Raw genomic sequence first — 21,733 nt, 5'->3', positions numbered from 1 at the left:
GGATAGAGCCCCGCATTGGGCTCCCTGCTCTGCAGGAAGCTTGCTTCTCCCTCTCCCACTCCTCCTGCTTGTGTTCCCTCTCTTGCTATGTCTCTCTCTGTCAAATAAATAAATAAAATCTTTAAAAAAGAAAGAAAGAAAGGGAGAAAGAAAGAAAGAAAGTGATAGATCTTAGCCAGAAAATAGACTTTCTGGATAAATTGGAGTGGGATGTTGACTCGAGCATTGGCTTGGATTTATGACACAAATGACTCCACCTACACCCTTTATGAAAAGGAAGAGAAAACAATCAATCAGTAAAGCTGTTTTGGTGATGACTTCAGTGTTCGGGCACAGTAGTAATTGCTCATCAATGACAGGTAAAACCTCTGTGAAAGTTGAAAAAGCAATTTAGTTGAATTGCAAGAATTTGACCAGGAAAGAGGTGATTTGGGGAAATTCGAAGTGCATACCTTTTAAAAAGCCTTTCAAGTCCTGCATTTATAGAATCATCAAGGGTCTAAAGAGGTAAGATTATTTTGTTTCATTTCTTTCAGTGTTTATTATTTCATTTTATGGAGGAACGTTTACTTGTGAGTGTCCTGAAGGTTAAGAGGTATTTTGTTTGTATTTAGCATTTATTTCCTTTTGGACTTGGTTTTATCCATCTCTCACATTCAGCCCAGGACTGGTCACAAAAAATGCACTTTAGTACGGTTTAAAGGAATAGTGAAGTATTTTAGTGACCTGATTTTGCTTTTCCTTTCAAGAGCCTGTGTAGAGAAGACTCTGAGAGAGTTTCAGTCCAAAATGTCACAGGATAATGATAGAAACAGGTTGCCCTTTACAAAGCACCTTTATATATTTTATCTCAGTAATCACTGAGGACATTCCATTTTTCAGATGAGGAAACTGAGGTTCAGAGTGGGTAGGCAAGTTGCCGGCATTTTCATTGCTGATTTGTCAAGCCCCGCCTAGCCCAGCGCCAGAGACTACAAACTCTCTGTTGTCTTTCTGAGCCACATTTGGCCTACAGAGAGGTAGGTGGCCAGTGTTGAGCTATATACCATGGCCTCGGCCCACATGACCTCTGAGCACCCTGTCATCTAAGGCATGTGGGCGAGGCAGCCCTTCCCTACTGGAAATATCCGCACGCGGAGCCCAAGCATCTGGCATAAGCTAGAAGGTGGCCTGAGCACTCGGCGGCCACAGCCCGCACGTCACAGCACGTGCTTGGGGCCCGCTTTCTGCCAGAGGCCCCTCTGCTGGCTGGCACTGGCGCCACCTTGCCCTGCTCAGACTCCAGAGAGCGCGCGTCCACCCCGGAGCCAGCCCTGCGCCCCAGCCGCTCGCCCTGCGCCCGCGCCCCAGGTGCCCACCGCACGCGCGCTCCCCGTCGGCGCCTGGGGACCCCAACTCCCCCGCGGCGACAGCCCGGCGTCTCCTGGCCGCTTAGAGCCATTGGGGCGGGGGCGGTGGCCGCAGGTCCCCCACACCCCAGGGGCGGAGCGAGGCGCCGAGACGTCAGGGCGGAGGACCAGCGCGGGGCGGGCGCGCCCTCCCGGCGGCTGCCCGTGGCCCACGTCCCCGACTGGCGCGGCCGGTTGCGGCCGGGAGCTGCAGTTAGCGGCGGCGCTGGGGCACATCCAGGCGGCTGGGCGGGCGGGGGCCGGAGGCTGAGCCGGGGCGAGCCAGCCTTGCGCACAGCTCTACCCGCCAGCCCCCCACCCCAAGTGGACCTCCGGCCGACCCTCGGCTCTCTCCTGAGCTTCTAGCGCAGCCCTCCGGGGTGCCCATCCATTTCCTTGGGTTGACTACAGCGTGTGTTTTGTTTTTCTTTCTTTTTTCCCCTCCCCGTGTGCCCTTCTCCAGGATGGCAGAGGCGGAGTTGCACAAGGAAAGGCTGCAAGCCATAGCAGTAAGTCCACTTTCATTTTATTTTCTTGCTCTATTGTCTGGGACGGAAGGGGACCATCGACATTCCAGCACAGTAGCCGCAGGGCATGTGTTTGGGGGATAAAAGTCTGTCAAGGCTTTGCTACTCTGCTTTTTCGTTTAGGCGTCTGTGGATAGAAACCCCCAGGCGCGCTTTGAGCTGGGGATTTGAATGTGGAAGACTGGCTTAGAAATAAGATGCTTGCTACTGGGCTTTGGGAAAAGACCAGACGCGTGGGGGTGGGGGTGGGGCGATTCCTGAATATCAAGTCACCCAGTGATCGGTCCTACTCTGACTGCATTCACTGGAGAAGCGAGAAAACGGCGACCAGAACAGTGACTGCCACCCTTCCTGAGGAAGCTGTTCGGTCTCCTAAGTGGGAAACCAGCAGTCAGCCCCTAGGCCAGCCCTGGGGTAAAACCTCCTCCCTGAAACCCAGGGTGTGCATTTTCCCTGTTCTCTCTGATATTGACAAGGACATTGGCACAAGCCTCCATCCTGGAGGTGGTCTGGGAACTTCTTAGAGCCGCTGGGTCCTGGGCACAATATTCCAAGGGAGCAGCCTTCTTCCCTGGGGTGGACAATCTGAAACCTATTCTCAGCATACGAAGGAGCAACCAGTTTTGGCAAAGTTTACACGCACTTTCGGAAAAGTGTACCCTTGTGCATCTCGAGTGAAAAAAGAGAACTTTCTGGGGCTCTGTAGGTTTGAGCAGTCTTGCCCCAGTGTTGCCAGCGATCCGCAGATGTGGTGTTTTTACTGGAGCCACCGCAGCTGGATTATGTATCTCCTTTGCAGATGAGGGAATGATTACTGCTGCTGTATGAAATATTAACAATTAAAAGAGGTCTGTTCACATATTGGCCTAAAAGAATCTCCTTCTACCTAAGTACCTTTTTTTTTTTTTTTTGGTCCAAGAGTTCTCTGGAAACACATATAAATCTGTTGGAGAAATCGTGTGTAATGTTTTGGAATCGAAGTATATTAAAGTGTTTTCAAAATCCTTTGGACAGATGCTTCATGGGGAAAAAGCACACAGGCCCTTCTTTTTTAAAAGAATCGTTTGATACCGTTCCCAGGGCACTGGGACCGTCTCTACCAACGTCTTCAAATTTTAAATGTCTTGGAGACTTGACCACTGAAGTGAGGGACATTTGTTGGCAGTGTTGAAATGCTATGGATTTTGTTTGTTTGTTTGTTTGTGTTTTTTTGGTCTATTGGGCAATCTTTGAACTTGGTCCTTCAGAATTCAGGAAGGCTGTTTTGTTGTTATTTTTGTTTTTTTTTTTTTTTTTCTCTTTTCCTTTTCCCTCTGTGCATGTGTATTTGGATGGTTAATGAAGTTGTTTTACAGTTTCTAAAGCTAGTGGCAAGGCAGTATGGCCAGTGTGGCATGTCAGACTTGATAAGAATGGAGATATTCAGTTACTCGTGCCATGTAGCTGCTGGGTGTTTTATGTAAACTGAATAATGGGCGGCTTTAACTGCCCTGAAGTGGCCGCTCCGAAGGAGGTTCAGTGGCACCTAGTCTGTGTGAGGGTTTCCAACAGTTGTCATATTTTCTGCTTTGCATGAGCATCTTTCCTGGATGCCTGGGGAACAGCTGAGCCTTATGAAAGGACTTGCTCTCTGAACGGGGAGTCAGTAGCAGCTAACGCTGGGGTCACCCCTTTCCAAAGGGGCTTGGGTAATCCCAGGACGGGCCTAGTGGGTTTTCGAGAAAGACTGTGCCAGTCTTTTGGAATTCTTTTTAGTGTATGATACGTTTAAGGACAAATACTTGTGCCTGTTCAGTTGCGGAATTGAGTTCATCCTGGACCTGGGAAGATGATGATGTTTTCTCGTGAATGTGTCAGCTTCAATTAACACACGTGTTGTCATTGGTTTGGATGCACTGTGTGTGTGTGTGAGGGAGAGAGGGAGAGACTTAAGAAAGGAGAGCGGCCAGCGGGTCTTGGCGACCGTATCAGTAAGTAGTTCTATGCTATGCTTTGGCCTAGGGCTCACTCTCCAAATTTGGCCAATGCTCCCTCTCTCTTCCGCCTTCCTAGAGTTCTCAGGGGACCATCAGGAGGAAGGTCCCAAGCCTTCCTCCTGAGCCTAGCACTCCTGCAGTATGTCTGGAAATGAGAAAGAGGATGAGCACAAGTCTTTACCTCTTCATCAGCCTGGGCTCCTCCCTAAGTGGTGGAACAGAGAGACAAGGACTCTAGGCTGAGGGGTCGTGGGCGGTCTTTAGTCTGGACTGCTGTTCCTTCGTCTGTACAGTGAGCTCAGGCATTCTACCTTGTGGGCTTCTAGCAAGGTTTAGCTCTGAGACACGTGAAGTACCTGGCATGTGGTCGTCATTAGACAGTTTTGAGGCAGAGCCCCCGAGCCCCGGAACCCCCGATTCCCGTCTACAGCATCTCTGTATCCCGTGAGGCACCGAGACAGCACCTCTGGAGCACAGAGCCTGAACAGCTTTTAAGATTTTCCCCTTTCATTCTGACAAAGGCCAGGGCTGTGTCCAGCACCAGTTCCTCCCGCTGCTTCAGACACAGATCTGTCCCCTGAGGATTCGTCCATCCATTCGTTCCCCAGGTCCTCACGGCATGCCTCCCCTGGGAAGATACTATCAACACCAAAACGTCAGTGTCCCCACGTTTCATCCTTCAGAGGAAAGATACTACCTTTTACATACTTACATCCCGAGAGGATAGATGTCCTGTGACCCATTTGCCACATGGTCATCTGGGATTCTTCCCTCACCCCCTCTGGAATGAAATACTCAGAAACTGTAGTATCTTAAATGGAATCTTCCAGCTGAATCTCGAGCCTGATCAATGAGAATAGATGGATCTCTCATCCTACCTCTTGCAAAAGAAGAGTAGGTCCGTCTTTGACAAGTTTCTCTACTCCCAGGGACTCCTTCCACCTGTGGGGACATTCCAAAGTGGTAGTATCAGGACATAGCAGAATGCTTCTGTAGCAGGATGAATGCAAATGATAATTCTGGAGAGTAATAATACAGTTGCCATTTATTGAACATCATCTGTTCAGCAAGGCACTGTGTGATCGGCTTTTTTTTTTTAACCTTAAGTTTTTAATAATCTAAAGGAGAAACACAATTACTGTGCAGTGCCAGGAGTACTGATGCAAATGAGCACGCCCGTGAGCCAGTGAACCAGCCTCTAGGAGTTGCAGAACATTCCCCAGAGAGGAGGCATTGGAGTAAGTCTTGAAGACTGGGTCAAATCACATATAACGTAATAGCCTTCCTAATTAGCAGAAGGCATTGATTTACTTCTTATTAGTTTACTATTTATTTGGAACACTTAATATGAGAAAGGAAAAGCCAAAAGCATGAAGAGATTCGGTCAGTAGCTAAAGACACAAACTCGATGATAAGACTAAAGGGCATTTCAACACACATTATGTCATTTAATACTAACAAACTGATGAGGCAGGAAATGTTGTATTACCCGCATTTTGCAGAGAAAGGGCCCATCATGAACAGAGAGTGTCAAAGCCAGGATTTGAACCACACTTCAGACTGGAGCCCCCGTATTGACCCCTTGCTACTCCCAAGATAGTGGCAGCTTCTGTTTTTTCCTGAGGGCATACTGTGCAGGTGTTTCGTGGTTCCAACAGCCCGATGGGAGCCAACAAGGGAGAAGTAGACTGATTGAGTAGCACTGGGAAAGGCCAAGACCAACCAGGAGGCCCACATCCTTTTGAAAGTCTTCCAAGCTGGGTTTCAGTGCATGGAAATATCAGATGTACTTTCTAACAGAATGAGTAACACTCTCTTGGGAAAGAAGCTACAGAGTCTCATTGGAAATCAGCCTCGGGAGAGGATGTTACATCTGCATCCTTGAGGAAGACAGTCTTCCTTGGGCATGTGGGAAGATAAGTACATGTTGTAGAGGTCAGCGTGCGCAAAAGCCCACAGAGCCATGTGGATGAGGTCTCGGCCTCTACCAGGGCCCAGCATGAGCATGGTCACAAATATGGAAGGCCAACCCAACCTATATATGCTTTTTAGAGAATTCTGTCATTTAATGAGAACCCACTCTGTGGAATAATGAAAACGATCTTTTGCATCTGTATGTTGATTTACAATGTACAGAGCAGGGAGCCTGCTTTCTCCTCTCTCTTCCTGCCTGCCTCTCTGACTAGTTACAATCTCTGTCTATCAAATAAATAAATAAAATCTTTTAAAAAAAGAAATGCATTATTTACCAAAATAGTGTTTAAAAAAAAAAAGTCATCATAAAAAAAGCCAAGCAGCGGGGCTTGTGGGTTATGATATGTCAGTATTTAAGGGAAACCAGGACTCAGTCCTGGTGCTTCTGTATTTCTTCTGGGCTGCCCAGCACTTTTGGGACCCCTACTGTTGGCCATTTGAACTACCCGCATTTCATCACTGATCCCTTTTGGGAATGTTGTTCAACTCGCTTGACAATAATCATTGTGTGGTGTGACATCCGTCATCAGGTGGTGTGACGTTGATGGAGACAGCACATGGGCTCTGATACATGGAGACAGTGGTCCCCTGGGCTGGTAGCGCCTCACATGGTCTGACAAGTTACGAGCAAGACTTCTGGTGTCCGAAAGCCTTGGCTCAAGTCCTGGCTTTTCTCTTAGTATCTGTGTGACCTCACTGTCCCTCGTTTTCCTCATCAGTAAGATGGCGATAATGATAATACCTATCTCATGGAATTGTTGTGAAGGTTATTTGAGAAATTTCATGGGACATTCTCAGAGCAAGGACTCAGAAAGCACTCTGCCAAAGCTCTTTAGTTACAAGTGAATCATTGAATCATAACTCTTGGATCTTTAAGCAGAAAATGGGCACTAAGAATGGAAGATGAATTCTGTTAACTTCAACATTTTTGTCAAACTTGGAAATTCAGATGAGCAAAGTAGGTATTGAGCATTTCCAGTGCAGAAGGATACTACTGATAACAGTGAAAAGGATTGTGTATGGTGGATAGGAGTTGCAAATTCAAAGGCTCCAGGGGCCAACATATAACGTGGAGGCTTGGGGGGCAGCAGTGAGGACCTGGAGAGCAGACACTGCTCTTCGATTAGGATTCAGTGAATTTATACCACGTGAGAATGCGAGTGAGTTCTATGTTGTTACATCCACTCATCTAGAGAAGTAGGAAATCTGCTTTTTTAAAAATGTGAGATCTCCCATTTAAGAAAGAACTAGTTTCAAAACTTTTAAAAAATTTGTGGACACAACAAAATTCCTTTGGGTCAACAGGTCAACCTTTTATGACCTCCAGATGTAGGTAGAGCTTTGAACTTTTCGATGTGCTTTTCTTATGCATGGACTTATTTGGGTTTCGTAAGGATACTGTGAAGTAGTATGTCCAGCACCCCCTAGGTGTTTCATAATGTTACAAAATCAGGGTGTATTTTCACCAGGGTTTTGTGAGTTTGGTGTCCAAATGTTTGGATTGTTGGAAAAACAGTGTGCATTTGCTGTATCTTTTGACATTAAGTGAGCTTTTGGTAATCACTAACATTTTTGTAACCCAGAATATTCACATCTGGGTGGACAGTTGTTCTCTCAAAATTAACAGAAAAATTTTAGACAATCAGTATCTTGAGGTGGGAAATTCCTGTTCTAGAAGAATCTTTAGGAACAAGGTATACATATCTGAGCCCCTCACATAAATCACCCAGGGTGTTTATATGATATCAATTTATTACCAGCCTCACATAATAAACAACCTAGGGAGACCCAGCAGGGCTTAGGACTTCTAGTAATAGCAGCAACTGCCATTGGGCACAGACAGTTTGCCAGGTAAGGTGTAGAACGGTGATTCTCAAACCTTAGTGTATTAAGATCCCCTGAGAGCTTGCTAGGCCCCCTCCAGCAGCGTGTTTGATTCTGTAGACCTGGGGTGGGACCTGAGAACTTGCATTTCTAACAAGTTCCCAGGAGATGCTGTTCCCAGCTGCAGCTGCTGTTCTAGGGAACGCAAGTGGAGCACGCCTGGCAAAGGGACAGAAGATGAATGGTCAAGAAAGATGGCGGCCTGGGTCTTGATCCATGCCACATGCCCATTGTGACATGTCAAGGAGTTTGTGTGTTGTGGATATCTTCAAGAGGCAAAGTAGAATAAAAGATCAGTTCAGTCATGATCAGCGGGAGCCTGAACGAAGCTCAGTTTGAGAGTGATCCAGCATGTTCCTCTCACGTCAAGTGGCTGATCAAGAAGAGGTCTCTGTTTGGGTAGTTGCTTTAACTGATTTAAATATAGTGAAATTGCTATCTGTTGGTCACTTGAAGACACCGGTTTGAAGGGTATACTTGGGATTGGCTGATTAAAACCATGGGCTACCAAATTCCCGTAGGGGGCACCTCAGTGAGACAAGAAGGCATGCAGTGCGGTCGATAGCCAACCTACAGTGGGAAGCCACTGAGAGGTGCATGGTACCTATTACAGTGCTCTAGATGGAGAGGTCCCAGAGCAGATAAGGCCATGGAGCCTGATGGCAACCCCTCCCACCCCCCACGCCCGGTTCGTGTGTGATGCAGCTGCTTCTCACGTGGGCAACGCTAGTGGGCTGCCAGGACAAGCCGCAATTGAGACTCATTTACTCGATGATGGTTAATGATTCTCCTAAGCCAGCCTGCACGCACACAGGCATAGCTTGTCCCTGGGCTATCAAAGAGGAGTTTATTCTCGCAGAGCTGTTGTGGAGGCTTCCCTCGTCCTTACTTGTAGCATCCCTCTTCTGAACCAACCCTTCACGTGCAGAAGGAGTCAGCCTCACCCAGACTCTTCTCTGTCCTGAAGCACAACTCACAGAGGCCACCCCTGTACAGGACAAGGCCCAAGAGAACATGGATAGGATTGTGGGTGATGGCCTCCCAGCACGGGATCATTTGCTGAGGAATGTTCGCACATGAGCGCTGTGGGTTTGGGAGAATACTGCACAGCTGAGACCTATTTCTGACAGGAAATGCCAGCAGAAGCAGAGGTTTGTGTGGGGTGGCGTGCGTTGGAGCTACATGGCCCTGGGTTAATTCTTATGTCATTTTTTTCCCCCTTCATTTCTTGTTGAATTAAAATCTTCAAAAGGAGATTATTACGAGAGACACAGATAAAGGCAGCCTAGAGCCTATTTACATAATGCTTGAACATATATAAAAAAATGTCGTGGGGTTAGTCTTTGACCCTAGGATCAGCAGTTCTGTTGCATCACATGAGTTCAGTCAGAAGACGGGAACAGGGGACACAGTACCTTTCCCTTGCATAAGATGGAGTGGAAAGAAAATCCATATGCGTCCCCAAGATAAAAGCTCTAGGTGTAGATGAGAGGTTTGTGGGCCAGACCTCAGGACACATCCTCCTGCCCATCATCCCCCACCCGGCAGCCGAGTTCATTACCCTGAGGGCTACTAGGCTATTGACAGTCTGTGCCCCATCAGATGTCTTCAGAGCATTTGTAAAAGCTGCCCTTACTTTTTTGCTGAATTATACTGGTCTACTTACTATTCTAGGTGGGTGGGATTCCCCCCCCCCAACTTCTAAATTATAACCAGTCATCTGAGTATTCACTTTATTTTTAAATTCAGAGCTGAAACTTAAAACTTTGAGGGTTATAAAAAAATGTTATTCTTAAGAGAAAAACATATGCTTGAGAAGTTAACCCCTTTAGTGGTAAGCGAGGGATCTTTCTCTGTGTCTAAGCAAAAATGGCGACAACTTTGAGGCCAGTGACTAGCACACAGGGCTCTAGGATTTGGGCAGCTCTGAGAGTATGCCTGGGCTGTCTGTGACTTGAGAGAGAGGCTGGGATCTAGGAGAGTTGCCTCCTGGCTGAGAGGCGTAGAGCCTTCTCTATGGGGCTTCTGGTCGGCCTCAAACACTGAGTTTCTATGGCCTGACTTGTCAACATGGGCTGATAATACCTGCTGCCTCCAATGGGGTGGGAAGTGGTGCAGAAGTTTCCTTGTTCCAGTGGGACTGTGAGGCAGCTAAGATCTGAAATGCCGAAAAGAGTAGAGCAGTTCCTCAAGAAATTAAAAATAGACCTGCCATGTGGTCCAGCAACTCTTGGGTGTAGCTCTGGAGGAAATAGACTCTCTACTTTGAGGAGATATCTGCACCTCTTTATTCACTGCAGCATTATTTACTATAGCCAAGACATAGAAAAACCCAAGTGTCCATTGTCCGATGAATGGATAAAGAAAATGTGGTATATATTATAATGGCATATTATTCAGCCTTAAAAAAGGAGGAAGTTCTGTCATGGGTGACTACATGGATGGACCATAAAGGCATTATGTTACATGAGATAAACCAGATGCAGAGAAACAAATACTGTGTGATCTCACTTATACGTGAAATCTAAAAAAAAAAAAAAAAAAAAGAAGTCAAACTTACAGTAATACAGAGTGGAATGGGTTTTACTAGGGCCTGGGAGATGGGGCAAAGGGAGGATATTAATCAAGTCTACCACTTTAATTAGAAGATGAGTAAGTTCAGAAGACCTAATATATAACTTGATGACTAAGGTTAATAATAATGTGTTATATACTGGAAATTTGCTAAGAGAGTAGGTCTCCTGTGTTATCATCACACACAGACAGACACAGACACACACATGCACAAAAATTGAGGTAATGGATATGTTATGTTGATTGTGATGATCATTTTGCAGTATATACGTATATCAAAACATCATGTACACTGTAGATATATACAGTTTTTCCTTGTCAATCATACTTGAATAAAGCTGGGGAAAAAGATCAGTTTTTTAAAAATCTGAAAAGCTTGAAGCTAACGTGAGTGACCCTAACCCCTGAGAGCCCCATTTTTCTTTACCAGGTGCTGTGCAGCCAGCCTTGTTTATGAATAGTAAAGTCTGAACGTCTGTGTTCAACACACAGTGCTGTTCATTAAATAAAACTCACAACTGAAGCTGAAGGGTATTTAACAATTGGTGGGATAAGTCTGGTGGGGATGAGTCAAAAGGCAGGGCAGAGCGTGGAGGCTAGGGTATACGCTTTCCTGCCACCGGCTACTAGAAGTAAGACTCTAATAGCCTGATCACTCTCATCCTTATTCACCCTGGAGTGAGAATGGTAGATACCTGGGCAGTATTGGATCTGAGAGGGGAGAAGGAAGAGGAAGTACTCATTCTGACAACACAGAGAAGAGGAGGTGACGGGGAAAGTAATTTCAATTGTTTGACGACCCCCTTCCCTCCACCTTCCACCATCATCTGTGTCTGGACATGTCAACTGCTCTAGCCTCTGGATGATTCCAGCTGTCTGTCTGCCCTAAATCTGGGTCCACAGAGAAAAGCTGGAAGTAGACTGGCTTAGCAGTGGAGGGGCAGGCGTGGAACATCTCCCCTGTAGGGAGACAGGGAACCCCAGAGCTCTAAAAGCAAGTAAATTATGGCAACTTCATCCTGTTGCACTTTTTAGGGGGAGGGAAAAAGGGTCTCCCAGTTTCTGAGAGCTTTTCATGGGCCAGACACCCGGCCAAATGCCTGGTGGTAAAAACCCAGATGTGTGCGGATGCCAGGTTGACAAGATGGCTGAGTTCTTGGGATTGTGGTGACCCAGACAGGGCGGGCTCCTCAGGGATAGGCAGCACTCAACCCTAGCTGATTGGTACTTTGTGGGAATACACGCCCAGGATCTTCTGCTTTTTCAAGAGAACCTGGAGATCCAGCTCTTGAAGGAAGTCTGTTGATGTTTAAATGTTCACAACGATTTAAACACTGTGTGGGCCAAACCTAACATAATGAGATTTTAACACAGTGTGGGCTGGATCCATTTCCCATCCCGGTCCCCCCCCTGCCAGCCCCCATCCTGGGCCACCAGCTTGCCACTTCTGCTTTTCACAGCATATTTTATTTAATTGTCAGGAGTCTGAGAAGGTGCTGGGGTGGTAGTGTTACAGTGGGAAGCTAAGTGAGATGTAGATAGGTTTAGGCATGTTGGGCAGATTTGTGGGTGGGTCTGTCAGAAACCCTTTGCAGGCCTTTGGGGATGGGGACCTTGTAGGAGAACCATAGTCTTGGGTTAGCGTCAGGACGGTTACTTAAATCAGTTCCTTATGCAGCTTGCTCAAGGAACTGGTGAATTCTCTGTAAGACATAACAACTGAAAGCCCTCTTTAAAAGACAATTAGCAGAGCACATAGGACCATTTTGATGTATACATTTTTGAGGGGGGAGCGGCAGAGGGAGAGGAGAGAGGGAATCTTAAGCAGGCTCCACGCCCGGCTCAGAGCCTGATCTTCATGACCCTGAGATCTTGACCTGAGCAGAAATCAAGAGTCAGAAACTTAACTGACTGAGCCACCCAGGTGCCCCTACTTCTCAGAATTTTAACACATGTGTAGATTTGTATAACCACCAACACAGTTGGTGGTGTTCAGTTCTGTCGGCCTCCAGTACTCCCCCAAGAAGCACTGGTTTTAAATTTCTTCAGACACTGGCATGTAAGTTGTTCTGCTTCCCCTCCCTTTGCACCCTGACTTTAACCAGAACAGGAAACTGGGGTTCCCAGTCTCTGGTGGGTAACTTTTTCCTAATAAACACTGCTCTTAGACCTTTAACAAATTCTATTTTTCCCCCAGTAATTACCTTCTGCTCTAGGCTAGCCCCCTTTCTTCCCTATCCCCTACCAGGGTCATCACATTTAGCAACTAAAAATATAGGGTGCCCAGTTACTGCCGGGGCATACTTTTATACTAAAAGATTACTTGTTGATCTGAAATTCAGGTTTAACTGGACATCCTGTATTTTATGTGATGAGCCCATCCCCTTCAAGTACACGTCCCATCTGTCACCGATTTCTGAACCCGCTTCTCCTGGGGTTGTGTTTCACTCTTCCATTGTGAGTGTGAAGATACCCCTTGGTTTTAAATAGTAACATGTTTTTGTAGGGGGAGAGGGCACGTATTGGAAGGATGAGAGTGCCTCATCAGTACATTAACGTGTTTCCAAGAAATCCACCTGACCTGTCTTTTCTGGAGACTAAGAAATGGCCTAATGTGTGTTGGGAGGAGAACTACTGAATTTCAGAAGTTGGTGCATTTCCCAGCCCCTCCTCTCCCTCCCTCAGCCCAACCTCTGAATAATATCCGACTGCAGAGTCTAAACAAGGAGATCGCTCACACTGAATGAGTTTAAAAATACCCCTGGAATGCGAGCCTTCAGCAAGCCATAGATCTTATACTGTATTGAGTAAGATGGGGCCTGGTGGTGTGTTGCAAATGAGTCTCTCAGGGGCCCTAACTAGATGATTCCCAGCCTGGGTATTTGGGTTGAGAGTGCTGTGATGGTTGATTTATTTGTCTCATTTTTTTGTTTTGTTTTGTTTTTTCATTTATCAATTTTAACTAGTGTGATTTCAGAATCCCAGTGAGACAAGAAGGAAAATTAATTTAATATTTTTTAAAGATTTTATTTATTTATTTGACAGAGATCACAAGTAGACAGAGAGGGAGAGAAGAGGGAGCAGGCTCCCTGCTGAGCAGAGAGCCCAATGTGAAGCTCGATCCCAGGACCCTGAAATCATGACCGGAGCCGAAGGCAGAGGCTTTAACCCACTGAACCACCCAGGCGCCCCAGAAAATCAGTTTTATATAGCAGCTACAGAATTAAGAATAAATGGAAATTCCAGTTTTCTATCTAGGCCAAGGGTCAGCAAACAATAGCCCACAGGCCAAATCGAGCCTGCAGCCTGTGTGGATATGGCCTGTGAGCTGTATGTGGCTCTTACAGTTATAAAAGAAAGGAAAACAGTCTTTTAAAGACTATTTCATGACACATGAAAATTATGTCAAGTTCAGATTTCAGTGTACACAAATAAAGTTTTATTAGAACATGGCCATCTCCATTCATTTATGTGTTGTCTAGGGCTAACTTCGTGCTAGGACAGCACAGTTGAGTAGTTCCAACAGAGACCGTGTGGCCTGCAAAGCCTGAAATACTTATTTTATGACCATTTCTAGAAAAATTTCTGTCTCCTGCTCCAGATAGTGTGTCTGCCATTAAGGCTCTAGGTGTCTTTTACCTTAAAGGAGTAACTGTTTTCTTCTTGCTGGCAGTCTGGAACAATAGAGCATCAGACAGGCTTGTACTGTTTCCTGAGCTACCATGATGACAGGCTTATACTCCCTGAAGAGCTCACATGCAAGTTTTGTGACTGTAGAATTTTCTTGTTATTTTCTTGCTATCCAAGCCACCAACTGCATGTTGTTTCCTTTTGAAAGCCGGAAAACCTGATCTCTTAGAAGTAATGGTTTGGCCCCTCTAAAAATAAATCATTACATTTAAAACCATTTTTTTCCCCTAGTGACAGGGACTGAGAGGGTAGAGGAAAATCATTGGTGATTCTCCAGGTCATTTTTCTTTCTCCTCAGAAATTGCCAGAACCCTCCTTCTGCTCTCTCTGAGGATTTTGAGGGTGAAGTGTTAGACCGAGAGTCAGGGAATATACCTACCACTTTCCCTGAGTCCAAGCAGGAAGCCAGTGAACAGTGGCTTCTGACCAGCTGCCCTGTCATTTGTTAGCACATCATGGAGGGTTAGTTACCTTCTGGAAGCCAGAGGGTCACAGCCTTCAGTGCACATGAAGTGACCGTCAGCTCAAGCTGATGGTGGTCTATGGTGGTGGAGTCCATGCTGGCCTCTCTGAATCGACAAGTGTTTCCTTTCTGCTCTCTTGGCTTTCTTGTTCAGAAGGGCCAGCTGCCCCCATGAAAGCTCCTGGGTGTACCCCAGCCCTGCACTCTCCTGGGTCCTGTGACAGCCGGTGGAGCACGCATTCCGCATGCCGGATGCTCCGGATCACCTGGCTCTGGTGACCAGGGGGGCTTACCTTTCTAGTTCCACAGAACTCTAACAATTAGACCGTTCTTAACAGGCCAACATCCCCAGGGTACTACGCAGACAGCAGATTGAAACACACCCCCAGTCTTGTGGTGAAAAAGGCTCATTTACTTGTCTGGAGCTTCAGCCTGAGGGGCAGGCCACGGGTTTGCCACACATAGAGAAGCTACAAAAGGACTCTCAGAGAGCGTAGGCTGGGGGACGCCATCTTTGTGCTCTCCCTTGGCCTCACGGCGGCTCACTGGTACTTCTCAGAAAGGAGCTTATACACTTGTCTGAAGCCCTGATTTTTGCAACTATCACCCAGGAGACACTTCCAGATCACCTGGTCTGGAGGCCAGCAGGGTTTACAGTTGGGGTTCCACGGGGATGTATATATTTGCATGTTTTGTTTTTTTCTATTTGTATTTTTAAAGATTTTTTTTTTTTAATTTGGGTATTAGCAAGAGAGAGGGATAGAGGGAAAGGGAGAAACCGACTCTCCACTGAGCAGGGAGCCAGACAGAACGCAGGGCTCGATCCCAGGACCCCAAGATCATGACCTGAGCCTAAGGCAGATGCTTAACTTACTGAGCCACCCACGTACCCCTATTTGCATACTTTAAAAGCTGCTGCCTGAGGATCTGGTTTCCAATCAGCCTGAAACCAGGTGCTGATTGAAATCCCTCCCTTTGGAACACTGACAGCTCTTGATAGACCATTAACAACTAGGACCTATCAGGAATAAATCAGGCCTCTTAGACAGTCACAATTCAACAATTTATTACAAGGATCATATATCAAGTGGGATTTATTCCAGGGATACTAGGATGGTTCAACATCCATAAATCAGTTAACATGATCTATCACATTAATAATATGGAGGATAAAAATTAAAAGATTATCTCACTAGATGTTAAAAAAGCATGTGACAAAATTCAACATCCATTTATGATAAAAATTCTCAACAAAGTGGGTGTAGAGGGAATGTAGCTTAACCTAATAAAAGGCCATATATGACAAGCCCACAGCTAACGTCATACTCAACAACTGAAAAGCTAAAAATGTTTCCTCTAAAGTCAGGAGCAAGACAAGAATGCCCACTCTTGTGGTTTTTATTCAACATAGTATTAGAAGTTTTACCCAGAGCACTTAGACAAGAAAAAGAAATAAAAGACATCCAAATTGGAAAGGAGGAAGTAAAACTGTCATTATTTGTGGATGACATGGTTTTATATATAGAAAACCTAAAGACTTTACCAAAAAATTGTTAGAACTAATAGAAGAATTCAGTAATGTTACAGGGTTATAGGGTACAAAATTATACAGTAGCAATGAACTGTCAGAAAGAGAAATTTAGAAAATGATACCATTTGCAATTGCATCAAAAAGAATAAAATACTTGGAAAAAAATTAACAAAGAAAATGGAAGACCTTTATGCTGAAAACATAAGACTGATAAAAGAAATTGAAAAGATACAAATAAATAGAAAGAAATTTCATGTCAATGGATTGGAAGAATGAATATTGTTAAAAAGTTCATATTACCCAAAGCAATCTGTTGATCTGGTGCAATCCCTATCAAAATCCCAATGGCATTTTTTTTTACAGAACTAGAACAAACAATCCTAAAATTTGTATAGAACCACTAAAGATGCAGAAGAGCCAAAGAAATCTTAAGAAAGAGGTATAAGGCCGAAGGCATCATATATCTTCATTTCAAATTATATTACAAAGCCATTGTACTCAAAACAGTATGGTGTTGGCATAAGAACAGAGTGTAGAAATGCAATAGATATGTGGAACACAATAGAGAGCCAAGAAATAAATCCATGCATATATGGTCAATTATGACAAAGGAGGCAAAAATACACAATGGTCAAAGGACAGTCTCCTTTTTTTCTTGAATAAAATTGATAGGTTATATTTACTGTAATATACAGACCCCCTGCCTTCAACAACGAGCAAATACACATTATTTTCAAAAATATGTGGAGCGTAGCCACAAAAATTGAACATGTATCATACAGTAAATAAACCAACTGATTTTAATCCATTGGTATTATTAATACCAGTGAAAATGATAGAAATTAATTTTTTTTTAAAGTAAGACTATTTCCTTATTTTAAGTAATACATGAGAGATTCTGGGAAACAAACTGAGGGTTAGAGAAGGGAGGGGGTTGGGGGATGGAGTAGCCAGGTGATGGGCATTAAGAGGGGCACATCTTGTGATGAGCACTGGGTGTTATATGAACTAATGAATCAGAGACCACTACATCAAAAACTAATGATGTACTGTAAGCTGGCTAACTGAACATAATTAAAAAAGGGTAATACATGAATACAGCCTCACTTTAAGACACAAAGTCATTCAAACAACAGAAAAACAACCTCACTTCTTTTTCCCCTCTAGACAATGCTATTTTTAAAAAATTATTATTTTTTTAAATTTAAATTTTAGGTAGTTAACATACAGTGCAATATTGGTTTCTGGGGTAGAATTTAGAGATTCATCACTTACGTACGATACCCAGTGCTCATCATAAGTGCCCTCCTTCACACTCATCTCCCATCTAGCCCATCCCCTACCACCTCCCTACAGCAACCCTCAGTTTGTTCTCTATTGTTATGAGTCCCTGATAGCTCATTTCCCTCTCTCCCTTTTTTTTTCTGTCCCTTCCCCTATCACCCTCTGTTGTGTTTCTTAAATTCCACATATGAGTGAGATCATAAGATAATTGTCTTTCTCTGACTGACTTGTTTCACTTAGCATAATACCCTCTAGTTCCATCCACTTTGTGGCAAATGGCAAGATTTCATCCCTTTTGATGGCTGCAACATATTCCATTTATATATAAATACATACATACCACATCTTCTTTATTCACTCATCTGGGAATAGACATCATTTTGGGCTTTCTCTATAGTTTGGCTATTGTTGATAGTGCTGCTATAAATATTGGGGTACATGTAACCCTTCAAATTTGTATTTTTGTATCCTTTAGGTAAATACCTAATAGTGCAATTGCTGGATCATTCTATTTTCAGCTTTTCTGAGGAACCTCCATACTGTTTCCCAGAGTGGCTACACCAGCGTGGATTCCCACCAATATTGTAAGAGGGTTCCAACCCTTTCTCCACGTCCTCTCCAATACCTGTTGTTTCTTGTGGTGTTAATTTTAGCCATCCTGACAGGTGTGAGATGGTATTTCATTGTGGTTTTGATTTGTATTTCCCTGATGATGAGTGATGTTGAACATCTTTTCATGTGTCTGCCATCTGGATGTCTTTTTCTGAAATAGAGGACAGCCTCCTTAATACATGATGTTGGGAGAACTGGACAGCTACTTGCAAAAGAATGAAAATGGATCACTATCTTACACCATACACAAAAATTACCTCAAAATGAGACCTGAAACCACAAAACTTATAGAAGAAAACACAAGCAGTAAGCTCCTTGATATTGGTCTTGGTAATGATATTTTGGATCTGATTCCAAAAGGAAAGGGAACAAAAGTAAAAGCAATTTTTTTGTTGTTGAGTTAGACTACATCAAACTAAAAACCTTTTGCACAGCAAAGAAACCATCAGCAACCTACTAACTGAGAAAAGACAACCTACTAATTGAGAGAAAATACCAGCAAATCATATATCCAATAAAGGGTTACTATCCAAAATATATAAAGAATTCATATAACAACAGCAAAAAACCTGCAGACAATCTGATTAAAAATGGGCAGAATATCTCAATTGACACAGAGAAGACATACAGATGGCTAATAGGCACATGCAGTGAAACTAACATCAACATCACTAATCATCAGTAAATGCTAATCAAAACCACAATGATATATCACCCCAAAACTGTTAGAATGACTGTTATCAAAAAGCAAGAAATAGGGGCGTCTGGGTGGCTCAGTGGGTTAAGGCCTCTGCCTTCGGCTCGGGTCGTGATCCCAGGGTCCTGGGATCGAGCCCCGCGTCGAGCTCTCTGCTCGGCGGGGAGCCTGCTTCCTCCTCTCTCTCTCTCTGCCTTCCTCTCTGCCTACCTCCAATAAATAAATAAAGTCTTTAAAAATTTTTTAAAAAGGAAAAAAAAGGAAGAAATGACAAATGTGGGTGAAGATGTGGAGAAAAGGGAACTTTCAGGCACTTTTGGTAGGAATGTGAATTTGTGCAGGCACAGTGGAAAACAGTAGGGACGTTCCTCAAAAAATTAAACATAGAACTCCACCATATGATCCAGCCATCCTACTTCTGGGTTTTTATCTGAAACACTAATTCAAAAAGACATGTGCACCTCCATGATCATTGCAGCACTATTTACAATAACCAAGATATGGAAACCACCTAATAATAGATAAATGATCTGTCCACAATGGAATACTGCTCAGCCATAAAAAGAATGAGATCTTGCCATTTGTGACATGAGTGGACCTTGAGGCTATTATGCTAAGTCAAATAAGACAGAGAAAGACAAATACCATAAAATCTGTACAATCTGAAAAACAAAACAATTGAACAAATGGAACATAACCTAGAATGGTGGTTGCTGGGGGAAGGTGGTTGGGGGCGGGGTGAAAGGGGTGAGGGGGGCCAAGAGATACAAACTTTAGTTGTGAAAGAAGTCATGTGATGAGCAGCATGATGATTACAGTCAGTGATACTGTGGCGCATGTTTGAACGTTGCCAAGAGAGTTCTCAACATAAGAAAAAAAAAATTTTTTTTTGTAACTTTGTGTGGTGATGGATGGTAACTAGACTTATTGTGGCGGTCGTTTCAGTGTCCAGAATTATCAGATCATTACATTGTGCCCCTGGAATGAATATAAACTTGTATGTCTGTGACACCTCAATTAAAGACAAAGAGCCAGGCACAACTTTGAGTCTTGTCTGCCTGGAAATTTCCAAAGGGTCTTTGGTGCCTTAGTAAATATTTTCAGATTGCCTAAGGTTCTGTGAGATAGCAGAGCCATAATTGTGAAATCAGGTTTAAAAACAACAGTTAGTGTCGTGCTTGGGCTGCTCATGTGACCGTGTCGTAGAGAGCCACAGTGCGGGTACTCAGGGGTGCTCCCCCTGCAGATGGATGGATTTAGGGCTTGTGGCAATACAGACTCCTGATCCTGAAACTCTCTCTCTGGTCAACCTCTGGAGAAGCTGCTCAGAGAGTAGGACGCCAGACGTACAGCATAGCGTTTCTCAACTGTGGCACTATTGACCTGACACTTTGGACCCGATAATTCTTGGCAGTATCGGGGTGTCCCATGTATTGTCAGATGTTTAGCAGTATCCCTGGTCTCTATCTAGTAGATGCCAGTAGCACACCCTCTCCCCCCTGCCGCCCCCAGTTCCTCATCATGACAATCAAATATGTCTCCAGACATTGCCTGGGAGACAATATAAACTCTCTGAGAGCCACTGATCCAGTATACCATAATGGTTAACCCTCCGTAGTACTATCTTGGGATGACCTCCAAGGCCGCACTGGGGTTTTGGGGAAAGAACACCATGATAGAGTCGTCTTTTACGTGCAAGAGCTGAGGGATATGTGGGTAAAGAGCCTTGTTACTTCACATCTGTGCAGAGGTTCATTAATCAGGCCTTTTTTAAAAGATTTTATTTATTTATTTGAAAGAGAGAGAATGAGAGATATAGCATGAGATGGGTGAAAGTCAGAGGGAGAAGCAGACTCCCCTCTGTGCAGGGAACCTGATGCGGAACTCGATCCCAAGACTCCAGGATCATGACCCAAGCCGAAGGCAGTCACTTAACCAACTGAGCCCCCCAGGCGCCCCTAATCAGGCCTTTATCTGGGGTTGTAACTGCTCCCAGAGCACCATTCATTCACCCATGGTTCCTGTGGCATGTGTATTTGTTAGGGCAGGTGCCAAAAAGGTGTCTTAAGAGGTGTCTTGTCTAAGTCCTGCAGAATGGAGGTGCTGGAGTTGGTCTGATGAGATATAAGTGGCAGGAAGCAAAACATTGTTTTATACACAAAAAAGTATATAACTGCCCATCTCTTTGTCCTGAGTGATCATAAACTTCTGGAGGACGAGAGCTGTGCTCTTGTCATTATCAGTGTGCTGCCTCCCATGGTACGTTGTGCATTGGGTCCAAACCTGCTTAGTGACTGGAAGCTGGGCTCCCAGCTGCTTTTATATCTTGTGCTCCTTTGCGGTCTTGTGGACCCAGTTCAGAATAAAGCCAAAATGTACAAAATAAAAGACACAAGGTTAAAAAGATAACCTCTTGTACTGAAATACAGTTGGAAAACCATTTTTTATTGTTCTACTACAGCAAATCCAATGACAGTTCTAATGTGCAGTCCAATCTCAAATTATTGAGGGGCATAGGTGATATTTTGAGTTCTCTCTAACAGCTATAATGTAAGATGAGTGTAACTGTGAGTTCTACTCAAGACAAAGTCATCGGTACTAATGACTTTCCTGAGGCTTGTGCTTATGTTCAAAACTAAAGATGGTGCTAAGTTTCAGCTAGAGGTTAGTGAGAATAACCTTTAGCTGGAAGCCCTGGTTTCTGACTTATCCCTAGAGTCCCTGAATTCTTTCCTAACCAAGCCCCTGCTTTGAAGGCTCCTTCCATTCTCTTGCCTGGTAATTCCATGGCCACCTTCCTAGATGCTCTTCCCTTGCAAATTTTTCAAGGTTCCATCTTCCACACTAGTTTCCACCTAACATCTCCTAGCTGGGTCATTCTTTGGTTCCTAACTTTCTCACTGAGCTTAGCCAGGGAAGGGAAACTTTCAGCCTAGCTCATGGTTCCCCTGAGCTCGAGGAGAGAGAAAAGTGGGCACATCATAGATGCCCAATGAATGCTTGTTGAGTTGAAAAGGTTGCTTTGCCAGCTTCACCCTTTTTATCTTGTGCTGCTGTTGGGTATTGTGTTAGTGCTTGGACTGTGTTTGAGGTCATTCCACTCTTGATGCTTCCCCTCTGGGTGGAGAGCATC

The 21,733-nt window shown here is 44.5% G+C and overlaps 1 protein-coding gene across 1 annotated transcript in view; it reads left to right on the top strand.

Annotated features, from left to right (window-relative positions):
- PALM2AKAP2 (PALM2 and AKAP2 fusion) overlaps positions 1-21,733 on the top strand; it is a 488,976-nt gene that overhangs the window by 157,600 nt on the left and 309,643 nt on the right. The window contains exon 2 of the mRNA XM_046022260.1: positions 1,852-1,897. Within this exon, the coding sequence (XP_045878216.1) occupies positions 1,852-1,897 (46 nt within the window). The remainder of the gene's footprint in view (positions 1-1,851; positions 1,898-21,733) is intronic.

The sequence above is a fragment of the Meles meles genome, chromosome 11, assembly GCF_922984935.1.
Source record: "Meles meles chromosome 11, mMelMel3.1 paternal haplotype, whole genome shotgun sequence".
Taxonomy (NCBI): Eukaryota; Metazoa; Chordata; class Mammalia; order Carnivora; family Mustelidae; genus Meles; species Meles meles.
The sequence above is the reverse complement of the archived record's forward strand: the minus strand, read 5'-3'. Positions and strand labels throughout refer to the sequence as shown.